This window comes from Somniosus microcephalus, chromosome 18 (genome assembly GCF_052327205.1).
Source record: "Somniosus microcephalus isolate GS21.2 chromosome 18, FLI_Smic_1.0, whole genome shotgun sequence".
In the NCBI taxonomy this organism is placed as follows: Eukaryota; Metazoa; Chordata; class Chondrichthyes; order Squaliformes; family Somniosidae; genus Somniosus; species Somniosus microcephalus.
Window position 1 is genome coordinate 81,823,958 of NC_141004.1, and position 13,027 is coordinate 81,836,984.

The 13,027-nt window shown below is 51.9% G+C and overlaps 1 protein-coding gene across 1 annotated transcript in view; it reads right to left on the minus strand.

Annotated features, from left to right (window-relative positions):
* Positions 1-13,027, minus strand: part of LOC147105410 (uncharacterized) — a gene marked incomplete at its 5' end in the record, with an annotated part of 278,987 nt that overhangs the window by 163,539 nt on the left and 102,421 nt on the right. The window contains 8 exons of the mRNA XM_086011725.1: positions 969-1,026; positions 1,810-1,994; positions 3,752-3,809; positions 4,834-5,018; positions 6,785-6,842; positions 7,626-7,810; positions 9,568-9,625; positions 11,112-11,296. Coding sequence (XP_085867851.1) covers positions 969-1,026; positions 1,810-1,994; positions 3,752-3,809; positions 4,834-5,018; positions 6,785-6,842; positions 7,626-7,810; positions 9,568-9,625; positions 11,112-11,296 — 972 coding nt within the window. The remainder of the gene's footprint in view (positions 1-968; positions 1,027-1,809; positions 1,995-3,751; positions 3,810-4,833; positions 5,019-6,784; positions 6,843-7,625; positions 7,811-9,567; positions 9,626-11,111; positions 11,297-13,027) is intronic.

The following is a 13,027-nucleotide window of genomic DNA, read 5'->3' on the forward strand; positions in this document are numbered from 1 at the left end:
AGTAATGGGAAATGAACCAGAGCAGATAAGAGAGGTAAGTGTAGGAGAACATCTGGGCAATAGTGATCACAACATAATAAGGTTTAAGCTAAAGATTGAGAAGGACATAAGTGAGACAAATACCAAAGTAATAAATTGGAAAAAGATCATTTTAAGGGGGTTAGAATGGAAACTGGAAAAAAATCCTGACAAAGATAGAAATAGAAAAGCAATGGGTAACATTTAAAAGAATGATCAATAGTGTCCAGGAGAAAATAACGCACTAAAACCCAAGAACAAACTAGCCAGTAATGACACACCATGTCTGAATAAGATAGAAAGGGGGGAGATAATGGATAACATCGTCAAACTTTGAGAGGATAAAACCCCTGGTCCGGACGGATTGCATCCACACATATGAAAAGAAGTTAGGGAAGAGATAGCAGAGGCATTGTTACATATATATCAAAAAAATTCATTGGAAAAGGGAACAGTGCCAGAGGATTGGCGGACAGCTAATGCCATGACTATATATAAAAGAGAGAACGAACAAGCCCAGGGAACTGTGGAACAATTAGCTAAACGTCAGTGGTAGGAAAGATAATGGAATCCTTCCTCAAAGATGTAACAGAAAAACATTTGGAAACTGAAAATATAACAAAGAGTGGTCAGCACGGATTTCACAGGGAAGGTCAGGGTTCACCATTAATATTCAACTCTTCAAAGAAGTAACAGAAAGGGTGGATATGGGTAATGTAGTCGATATAATTTGGATTCTGTTCAGAAGATTCTGCCATCATTTCACCCACTCCCGTCTCCCCATTCTCATCCACAGTCAGTGTCCCGGCTCTCTGTCTGAGCCCAGTGATGGGACATGAACCCTCACTGCTCCCCCGGTGTGTACTGTCCATGTACCAGAGCTCACCCTCACACACACATGGGCTGTGACTGAATCCCCCCTTTTCCCTGCTGTGTCCATCCCTCATTACCTGCAGAAAAGCTTCATCGGAACGTGGCCCCTCACTGCCGGGAGATTGATCTCGCTCTCTGTAATCAAACCAAAGAATCAGACAGACAGGGAGAGACCGTCAGTGGCAGTGTCAGAGAGAGAGGTTACTGGGAAGATAAATTGTTCGATTTCCTCAAACGCCGGCAACTCATGGTGTGCGGGGAGTGTGCACAGTGTGCGGGGAGTGTGCACGATGTGCGGGTGTGTGCACGGTGTGTGGGGAGTGTGCACGATGTGCGGGGTGTGTGCACGGTGTGCGTGGTGTGTGCACGGTTTGCGGGGTGTCTGCACGGTGTGCGGGGTGTCTGCACAGTGTGCGGGGTGTCTGCACAGTGTGCGGGGTGTGTGCATGGTGTGTGGGGTGTGTGCACGGTGTGCAGGGAGTGTGCACGATGTGCGGGGTGTCTGCACGGTGTGCGGGCTGTCTGCACGGTGTGCGGGGTGTGTGTATGGTGTGCGGGGTGTGTGCACGGTGTGCGGGGTGTGTGCATGGTGTGCGGGGTGTGTGCACGGTGTTCGTGGAGTATGCAAGGTGTACAGGGAGTGGGCACGGTGTGCGGGGTGTCTGCACGGTGTGCGGGGCGTGTGCACGGTGTGCGCGGACTGTGCACAGTGTGCGGGGTGTGTGCACGGTGTGCGAAGAGTTTGCACGGTGTGAGGGGTGTGTGCACCGTGTGCAGTGTGTGTACACGGTGTGCGGGGAGTGTGCACAGTGTGCGGGGAGTGTGCACGGTGTGCGGGGTGTGTGCACGGTGTGCGGGGAGTGCGCACGGTGTGCGGGGAGTGTGCACGGTGTGCGGGCTGTGTACAGGGTCTCTTACCCTTCTTTCTCCTCTCGTTGAGCTGCTTCCTCCTCTTGGCCCACCTGCCGATCCTGGGCCTCCTGCAGCTCCTGTTGGATCTGCTCCAGCCGTGTCTCCAGCTCCTGATTGGTCAGATTGAGCTTGAGGTTCTCAGTGCTGGTCTCGTCCTGTTTACTGCGCAGAGAGACAAGCTCCGCCTCCAACTGCAAGGGAGAACACATAAAGGGACTGCGTCCAATCACCGATTAAAAGACAATCCTCACGAATCGTGTATTGTAAAACCTCTCTTGCTCTCAGTCTCTTTCTCTGTCTATCTCTCCATCAGACACTAATTCCAGAAGTGGCGATGGGCTGCAGGATCCAGTGGACCAGCTCCCTGCCCAATTTCCCATCCCCACCCCCCAGAATCACGCTGGGAAACTAGCGAGGCTCCAGAGGGAAAACATCACTAATAATTTCACCCAATTCCCTCAGTCGGCAAACCCGCAGAAATGAACATTTCCCAACATCAACTGATCCTCTGCCACGATTAACTCCTGAATACAGGCAACATTTAACAAGGGCGAGCAGTCAGCACTGATTATCGACATTGCGGTATAGCATAATCAGAAAGGATGGGGATGGTAGAAGGAGGGTGGGGTAGCTGTACACATTAGAGGCAACATAATGGCAGTCTGAAAAAGGGACTTAACTAACAGAATGTTAGAAGCAGAATTCACATGGATTGAAATAAAAGATAAGAAGGGATGGATCACATTAATCGGGTATCCTACAGACCATCCAACTGGAGAGGAAACGGAGGAAGAAATATTTAAACAAATATGTGAAATGAGTAAAGGACATAGAATAATAATCATGGGAGATTTTAACTACCCCCAAATAATCAGGGGAGAAGAGGTGGTGAAAGGGGTAAAGTGAATGGAGTTTATAGAATGTGTTCAGGCCTCGTTTCTTACCCAGTGTGGAAAAAGCCCAACAAGAGATGGAGCACTTCTGGATCTAGTAATGGGAAATGAACCAGAGCAGATAAGAGAGGTAAGTGTAGGAGAACATCTAGGCAATAGTGATCACAACATAATAAGGCTTAAGCTAAAGATTGAGAAGTAAGACAAATACCAAAGTAATACATTGGAAAAAGATCATTTTAAGGGGGTTAGAATGGAAACTGGAAATAAATACTGACAAAGATAGAAATAGAAAAGCAATGGGTAACATTTAAAAGAATGGTCAATAGTGTCCAGGAGAAAATAACGCACTAAAACCCAAGAACAAACTAGCCAGTAATGACACACCATGTCTGAATAAGATAGAAAGGGGGGAGATAATGGATAACATCGTCAAACTTTGAGAGGATAAAACCCCTGGTCCGGACGGATTGCATCCACGCATATGAAAAGAAGTTAGGGAAGAGAAAGCAGAGGCATTGTTACATATATATCAAAAATATTCATTGGAAAAGGGAACAGTGCCAGAGGATTGGCGGACAGCTAATGCCATGACTATATATAAAAGAGAGAACGAACAAGCCCAGGGAACTGTGGAACAATTAGCTAAACGTCAGTGGTAGGAAAGATAATGGAATCCTTCCTCAAAGATGTAACAGAAAAACATTTGGAAACTGAAAATATAACAAAGAGTGGTCAGCACGGATTTCACAGGGAAGGTCAGGGTTCACCAATAATATTCAACTCTTCGAAGAAGTAACAGAAAGGGTGGATATGGGTAATGTAGTCGATATAATTTGGATTCTGTTCAGAAGATTCTGCCATTATTTCACCCACTCCCCTCTCCCCATTCTCATCCACAGTCAGTGTCCCGGCCCTCTGTCTGAGCCCAGTGATGGGACATGAACCCTCACTGCTCCCCCGGTGTGTACTGTCCATGTACCAGAGCTCACCCTCACACACACACGGGCTGTGACTGAATCCCCCTTTTCCCTGCTGTGTCCATCCCTCATTACCTGCAGAAAAGCTTCATCGGAACGTGGCCCCTCACTGCCGGGAGATTGATCTCGCTCTCTGTAATCAAACCAAAGAATCAGACAGACAGGGAGAGACCGTCAGTGGCAGTGTCAGAGAGAGAGGTTACTGGGAAGATAAATTGTTCGATTTACACAACCGCCGGCAACTCATGATGTGCGGGGAGTGTGCACAGTGTGCGGGGAGTGTGCACGATGTGCGGGGTGTGTGCACGGTGTGCGGGGAGTGTGCACGATGTGCGGGGTGTGTGCACGGTGTGCGGGGAGTGTGCACGGTGTGCGGGGTGTGTGCACGGTGTGCGGGGTGTGTGCACGGTGTGCAGGGTGTGTGCATGGTGTGCGGGGTGTGAGCACGGTGTTCGTGGAGAATGCAAGGTGTACAGGGAGTGGGCACGGTGTGCGGGGCGTGTGCACGGTGTGCGCGGACTGTGCACAGTGTGCGGGGTGTGTGCACGGTGTGCGAAGAGTTTGCACGGTGTGAGGGGTGTGTGCACCGTGTGCAGTGTGTGTACACGGTGTGCGGGGAGTGTGCACAGTGTGCGGGGAGTGTGCACGGTGTGCGGGGTGTGTGCACGGTGTGCGGGGTGTGTGCACGGTGTGCGGGGTGTGTGCACGGTGTGCGGGGTGTGTGCACGGTGTGCGGGGTGTCTGCACGGTGTGCGGGGTGTGTGCACGGTGTGCGGGGTGTGTGCACGGTGTGCGGGGTGTGTGCACGGTGTGCGGGGTGTGTGCACGGTGTTCGTGGAGTATGCAAGTTGTGCAGGGAGTGGGCACGGTGTGCGGGGAGTGAGCACGGTGTGCGGGGCGTGTGCACGGTGTGCGCGGACTGTGCACAGTGTGCGGGGTGTGTGCACGGTGTGCGAAGAGTTTGCACGGTGTGAGGGGTGTGTGCACCGTGTGCAGTGTGTGTACACGGTGTGCGGGGAGTGTGCACAGTGTGCGGGGAGTGTGCACGGTGTGCGGGGTGTGTGCACGGTGTGCGGGGAGTGTGTACGGTGTGCGGGGAGTGCGCACGGTGTGCGGGGAGTGTGCACGGTGTGCGGGCTGTGTACAGGGTCTCTTACCCTTCTTTCTCCTCTCGTTGAGCTGCTTCCTCCTCTTGGCCCACCTGCCGATCCTGGGCCTCCTGCAGCTCCTGTTGGATCTGCTCCAGCCGCGTCTCCAGCTCCTGATTGGTCAGATTGAGCTTGAGGTTCTCAGTGCTGGTCTCGTCCTGTTTACTGCGCAGAGAGACAAGCTCCGCCTCCAACTGCAAGGGAGAACACATAAAGGGACCGCGTCCAATCACCGATTAAAAGACAATCCTCACGAATCGTGTATTGTAAAACCTCTCTTGCTCTCAGTCTCTTTCTCTGTCTATCTCTCCATCAGACACGAGTTCCAGAAGTGGCGATGGGCTGCAGGATCCAGTGGACCAGCTCCCTGCCCAATTTCCCATCCCCACCCCCCAGAATCACGCTGGGAAACTAGCGAGACTCCAGAGGGAAAACGTCACTAGTAATTTCACCCAATTCCCTCAGTCGGCAAACCCGCAGAAATGAACATTTCCCAACATCAACTGATCCTCTGCCACGATTAACTCCTGAATACAGGCAACATTTAACAAGGGCGAGCAGTCAGCACTGATTATCGACATTGCGGTATAGCATAATCAGAAAGGATGGGGATGGTAGAAGGAGGGTGGGGTAGCTATACACATTAGAGGCAACATAATGGCAGTCTGAAAAAGGGACTTAACTAACAGAATGTTAGAAGCAGAATTCACATGGATTGAAATAAAAGATAAGAAGGGATGGATCACATTAATCGGGTATCCTACAGACCATCCAACTGGAGAGGAAACGGAGGAAGAAATATTTAAACAAATATGTGAAATGAGTAAAGGACATAGAATAATAATCATGGGAGATTTTAACTACCCCCAAATAATCAGGGGAGAAGAGGTGGTGAAAGGGGTAAAGTGAATGGAGTTTATAGAATGTGTTCAGGCCTCGTTTCTTACCCAGTGTGTAAAAAGCCCAACAAGAGATGGAGCACTTCTGGATCTAGTAATGGGAAATGAACCAGAGCAGATAAGAGAGGTAAGTGTAGGAGAACATCTGGGCAATAGTGATCACAACATAATAAGGTTTAAGCTAAAGATTGAGAAGGACATAAGTGAGACAAATACCAAAGTAATAAATTGGAAAAAGATCATTTTAAGGGGGTTAGAATGGAAACTGGAAAAAAATCCTGACAAAGATAGAAATAGAAAAGCAATGGGTAACATTTAAAAGAATGATCAATAGTGTCCAGGAGAAAATAACGCACTAAAACCCAAGAACAAACTAGCCAGTAATGACACACCATGTCTGAATAAGATAGAAAGGGGGGAGATAATGGATAACATCGTCAAACTTTGAGAGGATAAAACCCCTGGTCCGGACGGATTGCATCCACACATATGAAAAGAAGTTAGGGAAGAGATAGCAGAGGCATTGTTACATATATATCAAAAAAATTCATTGGAAAAGGGAACAGTGCCAGAGGATTGGCGGACAGCTAATGCCATGACTATATATAAAAGAGAGAACGAACAAGCCCAGGGAACTGTGGAACAATTAGCTAAACGTCAGTGGTAGGAAAGATAATGGAATCCTTCCTCAAAGATGTAACAGAAAAACATTTGGAAACTGAAAATATAACAAAGAGTGGTCAGCACGGATTTCACAGGGAAGGTCAGGGTTCACCATTAATATTCAACTCTTCAAAGAAGTAACAGAAAGGGTGGATATGGGTAATGTAGTCGATATAATTTGGATTCTGTTCAGAAGATTCTGCCATCATTTCACCCACTCCCGTCTCCCCATTCTCATCCACAGTCAGTGTCCCGGCTCTCTGTCTGAGCCCAGTGATGGGACATGAACCCTCACTGCTCCCCCGGTGTGTACTGTCCATGTACCAGAGCTCACCCTCAAACACACACGGGCTGTGACTGAATCCCCCCTTTTCCCTGCTGTGTCCATCCCTCATTACCTGCAGAAAAGCTTCATCGGAACGTGGCCCCTCACTGCCGGGAGATTGATCTCGCTCTCTGTAATCAAACCAAAGAATCAGACAGACAGGGAGAGACCGTCAGTGGCAGTGTCAGAGAGAGAGGTTACTGGGAAGATAAATTGTTCGATTTCCTCAAACGCCGGCAACTCATGGTGTGCGGGGAGTGTGCACAGTGTGCGGGGAGTGTGCACGATGTGCGGGTGTGTGCACGGTGTGTGGGGAGTGTGCACGATGTGCGGGGTGTGTGCACGGTGTGCGTGGTGTGTGCACGGTTTGCGGGGTGTCTGCACGGTGTGCGGGGTGTCTGCACAGTGTGCGGGGTGTCTGCACAGTGTGCGGGGTGTGTGCATGGTGTGTGGGGTGTGTGCACGGTGTGCAGGGAGTGTGCACGATGTGCGGGGTGTCTGCACGGTGTGCGGGCTGTCTGCACGGTGTGCGGGGTGTGTGTATGGTGTGCGGGGTGTGTGCACGGTGTGCGGGGTGTGTGCATGGTGTGCGGGGTGTGTGCACGGTGTTCGTGGAGTATGCAAGGTGTACAGGGAGTGGGCACGGTGTGCGGGGAGTGAGCACGGTGTGCGGGGCGTGTGCACGGTGTGCGCGGACTGTGCACAGTGTGCGGGGTGTGTGCACGGTGTGCGAAGAGTTTGCACGGTGTGAGGGGTGTGTGCACCATGTGCAGTGTGTGTACACGGTGTGCGGGGAGTGTGCACAGTGTGCGGGGAGTGTGCACGGTGTGCGGGGTGTGTGCACGGTGTGCGGGGAGTGCGCACGGTGTGCGGGGAGTGTGCACGGTGTGCGGGCTGTGTACAGGGTCTCTTACCCTTCTTTCTCCTCTCGTTGAGCTGCTTCCTCCTCTTGGCCCACCTGCCGATCCTGGGCCTCCTGCAGCTCCTGTTGGATCTGCTCCAGCCGTGTCTCCAGCTCCTGATTGGTCAGATTGAGCTTGAGGTTCTCAGTGCTGGTCTCGTCCTGTTTACTGCGCAGAGAGACAAGCTCCGCCTCCAACTGCAAGGGAGAACACATAAAGGGACTGCGTCCAATCACCGATTAAAAGACAATCCTCACGAATCGTGTATTGTAAAACCTCTCTTGCTCTCAGTCTCTTTCTCTGTCTATCTCTCCATCAGACACTAATTCCAGAAGTGGCGATGGGCTGCAGGATCCAGTGGACCAGCTCCCTGCCCAATTTCCCATCCCCACCCCCCAGAATCACGCTGGGAAACTAGCGAGGCTCCAGAGGGAAAACATCACTAATAATTTCACCCAATTCCCTCAGTCGGCAAACCCGCAGAAATGAACATTTCCCAACATCAACTGATCCTCTGCCACGATTAACTCCTGAATACAGGCAACATTTAACAAGGGCGAGCAGTCAGCACTGATTATCGACATTGCGGTATAGCATAATCAGAAAGGATGGGGATGGTAGAAGGAGGGTGGGGTAGCTGTACACATTAGAGGCAACATAATGGCAGTCTGAAAAAGGGACTTAACTAACAGAATGTTAGAAGCAGAATTCACATGGATTGAAATAAAAGATAAGAAGGGATGGATCACATTAATCGGGTATCCTACAGACCATCCAACTGGAGAGGAAACGGAGGAAGAAATATTTAAACAAATATGTGAAATGAGTAAAGAACATAGAATAATAATCATGGGAGATTTTAACTACCCCCAAATAATCAGGGGAGAAGAGGTGGTGAAAGGGGTAAAGTGAATGGAGTTTATAGAATGTGTTCAGGCCTCGTTTCTTACCCAGTGTGGAAAAAGCCCAACAAGAGATGGAGCACTTCTGGATCTAGTAATGGGAAATGAACCAGAGCAGATAAGAGAGGTAAGTGTAGGAGAACATCTAGGCAATAGTGATCACAACATAATAAGGCTTAAGCTAAAGATTGAGAAGTAAGACAAATACCAAAGTAATACATTGGAAAAAGATCATTTTAAGGGGGTTAGAATGGAAACTGGAAATAAATACTGACAAAGATAGAAATAGAAAAGCAATGGGTAACATTTAAAAGAATGGTCAATAGTGTCCAGGAGAAAATAACGCACTAAAACCCAAGAACAAACTAGCCAGTAATGACACACCATGTCTGAATAAGATAGAAAGGGGGGAGATAATGGATAACATCGTCAAACTTTGAGAGGATAAAACCCCTGGTCCGGACGGATTGCATCCACGCATATGAAAAGAAGTTAGGGAAGAGAAAGCAGAGGCATTGTTACATATATATCAAAAATATTCATTGGAAAAGGGAACAGTGCCAGAGGATTGGCGGACAGCTAATGCCATGACTATATATAAAAGAGAGAACGAACAAGCCCAGGGAACTGTGGAACAATTAGCTAAACGTCAGTGGTAGGAAAGATAATGGAATCCTTCCTCAAAGATGTAACAGAAAAACATTTGGAAACTGAAAATATAACAAAGAGTGGTCAGCACGGATTTCAAAGGGAAGGTCAGGGTTCACCAATAATATTCAACTCTTCGAAGAAGTAACAGAAAGGGTGGATATGGGTAATGTAGTCGATATAATTTGGATTCTGTTCAGAAGATTCTGCCATTATTTCACCCACTCCCCTCTCCCCATTCTCATCCACAGTCAGTGTCCCGGCCCTCTGTCTGAGCCCAGTGATGGGACATGAACCCTCACTGCTCCCCCGGTGTGTACTGTCCATGTACCAGAGCTCACCCTCACACACACACGGGCTGTGACTGAATCCCCCTTTTCCCTGCTGTGTCCATCCCTCATTACCTGCAGAAAAGCTTCATCGGAACGTGGCCCCTCACTGCCGGGAGATTGATCTCGCTCTCTGTAATCAAACCAAAGAATCAGACAGACAGGGAGAGACCGTCAGTGGCAGTGTCAGAGAGAGAGGTTACTGGGAAGATAAATTGTTCGATTTACACAACCGCCGGCAACTCATGATGTGCGGGGAGTGTGCACAGTGTGCGGGGAGTGTGCACGATGTGCGGGGTGTGTGCACGGTGTGCGGGGAGTGTGCACGATGTGCGGGGTGTGTGCACGGTGTGCGGGGAGTGTGCACGGTGTGCGGGGTGTGTGCACGGTGTGCGGGGTGTGTGCACGGTGTGCAGGGTGTGTGCATGGTGTGCGGGGTGTGTGCACGGTGTTCGTGGAGAATGCAAGGTGTACAGGGAGTGGGCACGGTGTGCGGGGCGTGTGCACGGTGTGCGCGGACTGTGCACAGTGTGCGGGGTGTGTGCACGGTGTGCGAAGAGTTTGCACGGTGTGAGGGGTGTGTGCACCGTGTGCAGTGTGTGTACACGGTGTGCGGGGAGTGTGCACAGTGTGCGGGGAGTGTGCACGGTGTGCGGGGTGTCTGCACGGTGTGCGGGGTGTGTGCACGGTGTGCGGGGTGTGTGCACGGTGTGCGGGGTGTGTGCACGGTGTGCGGGGTGTGTGCACGGTGTGCGGGGTGTCTGCACGGTGTGCGGGGTGTGTGCACGGTGTGCGGGGTGTGTGCACGGTGTGTGCACGGTGTGCGGGGTGTGTGCACGGTGTTCGTGGAGTATGCAAGTTGTGCAGGGAGTGGGCACGGTGTGCGGTGAGTGAGCACGGTGTGCGGGGCGTGTGCACGGTGTGCGCGGACTGTGCACAGTGTGCGGGGTGTGTGCACGGTGTGCGAAGAGTTTGCACGGTGTGAGGGGTGTGTGCACCGTGTGCAGTGTGTGTACACGGTGTGCGGGGAGTGTGCACAGTGTGCGGGGAGTGTGCACGGTGTGCGGGGTGTGTGCACGGTGTGCGGGGAGTGTGCACGGTGTGCGGGGAGTGCGCACGGTGTGCGGGGAGTGTGCACGGTGTGCGGGGTGTGTGCACGGTGTGCGGGGTGTGTGCACGGTGTGCGGGGTGTGTGCACGGTGTGCGGGGTGTCTGCACGGTGTGCGGGGTGTGTGCACGGTGTGCGGGGTGTGTGCACGGTGTGTGCACGGTGTGCGGGGTGTGTGCACGGTGTTCGTGGAGTATGCAAGTTGTGCAGGGAGTGGGCACGGTGTGCGGTGAGTGAGCACGGTGTGCGGGGCGTGTGCACGGTGTGCGCGGACTGTGCACAGTGTGCGGGGTGTGTGCACGGTGTGCGAAGAGTTTGCACGGTGTGAGGGGTGTGTGCACCGTGTGCAGTGTGTGTACACGGTGTGCGGGGAGTGTGCACAGTGTGCGGGGAGTGTGCACGGTGTGCGGGGTGTGTGCACGGTGTGCGGGGAGTGTGCACGGTGTGCGGGGAGTGCGCACGGTGTGCGGGGAGTGTGCACGGTGTGCGGGCTGTGTACAGGGTCTCTTACCCTTCTTTCTCCTCTCGTTGAGCTGCTTCCTCCTCTTGGCCCACCTGCCGATCCTGGGCCTCCTGCAGCTCCTGTTGGATCTGCTCCAGCCGCGTCTCCAGCTCCTGATTGGTCAGATTGAGCTTGAGGTTCTCAGTGCTGGTCTCGTCCTGTTTACTGCGCAGAGAGACAAGCTCCGCCTCCAACTGCAAGGGAGAACACATAAAGGGACCGTGTCCAATCACCGATTAAAAGACAATCCTCACGAATCGTGTATTGTAAAACCTCTCTTGCTCTCAGTCTCTTTCTCTGTCTATCTCTCCATCAGACAGTCGTTCCAGAAGTGGCGATGGGCTGCAGGATCCAGTGGACCAGCTCCCTGCCCAATTTCCCATCCCCACCCCCCAGAATCACGCTGGGAAACTAGCGAGACTCCAGAGGGAAAACGTCACTAGTAATTTCACCCAATTCCCTCAGTCGGCAAACCCGCAGAAATGAACATTTCCCAACATCAACTGATCCTCTGCCACGATTAACTCCTGAATACAGGCAACATTTAACAAGGGCGAGCAGTTAGCACTGATTATCGACATTGCGGTATTGATATACCTATCAATTCGTCCAATAAAAAGCGACGAGTTAGGAACGTAACTAAAGGTTTTTATTGACTAAATAACAGAGCCCACCCTCGTGGGTGATCGGGTCCAACAAGGAGGAATACCAGCCAGTCGACTACCTTTATACCTGGGCAGGTAGGTGGAGCCATGGGCGGAGTCGGAGGTGGTCAGCCCAGGTATAACAGCGCGACAAGAGGCGACCTCGTATCGTGATACAACAGTGATAACGGTGATAACAATACAACAGTGATAACTATAGTGTAACGATAAAAGTGGTTTACCACATTCACCCCTTGTTTAGATTTGAGTCCGGCGGGGTGAAGTGTACTACCAGTTCTGGTATGTCAGTCTGTCCGGAGGCCTCGTAAGCCTCTCCGATCGTCGCAGCGGCGGTGCTGCATTATCCGGTGTTAGTGCTGGTGTCTGCGTGGTCGGCGAAGGCTCGTGGGGTTCCGGCATGCCGTCTACCTGGGCTGGAATTGGGGGGGTGGTGGGGGGGGGTAAAGGTGGTGTCTCCGGAGTGCCCGAGGGTGCGAGGTCTCGTAAGGAGACAGTGTCCTCCCGCCCGTCTGGGTAAGCCACGTAGGCGTACTGGGGGTTGGCGTGCAGGAGGTTCACCCTTTCGACCAGGGGGTCTGTTTTATGGGCCCTCACGTGCTTTCGCAGCAAGACGGGCCCCGGAGAGGTCAGCCAGGTTGGTAGAGTGGTTCCCGTAGTCGACTTCCTGGGGAAAACAAACATTCGTTCATGGGGGGTGGCGTTAACGGCAGTGCAAAGTAGTGACCGGATGGAGTGCAGCGCTGTCGGGAGGACTTCCTGCCAGCGGGAGGTTGGGAGGCCCTTAGACTTTAAGGCTAAGAGGACGGCCTTCCATACCGTCGCGTTCTCTCTTTCCACCTGGCCGTTCCCTTGGGGGTTGTAGCTGGTGGTCCTACTTGCTGCAATACCTCTCGCTAGTAGGAACTGACGGAGTTCCTCGCTCATGAAAGAGGAGCCCCGGTCACTATGTATATAGTTTGGGAACCCGAACAAGGCGAAGAGGTCGTTCAGGCATTTAATGACCGTGGTACTGGTCATGTCTGGGCAGGGGAAGGCAAAGGGGAAACGGGAGTACTCATCAACAATGTTGAGGAAGTACACATTACGGTCAGAGGACGGGAGGGGCCCCTTAAAGTCGATGCTCAGGCGCTCGAAGGGGCGGGTGGCCTTGATCAGGCTTGCTCTGTCCGGCCTAAAGAAGTGCGGTTTGCACTCGGCGCAGGTCTGGCAGTTCCTGGTTATGGTCCTGACCTCCTCGATGGAGTAGGGCAGGTTGCGGGC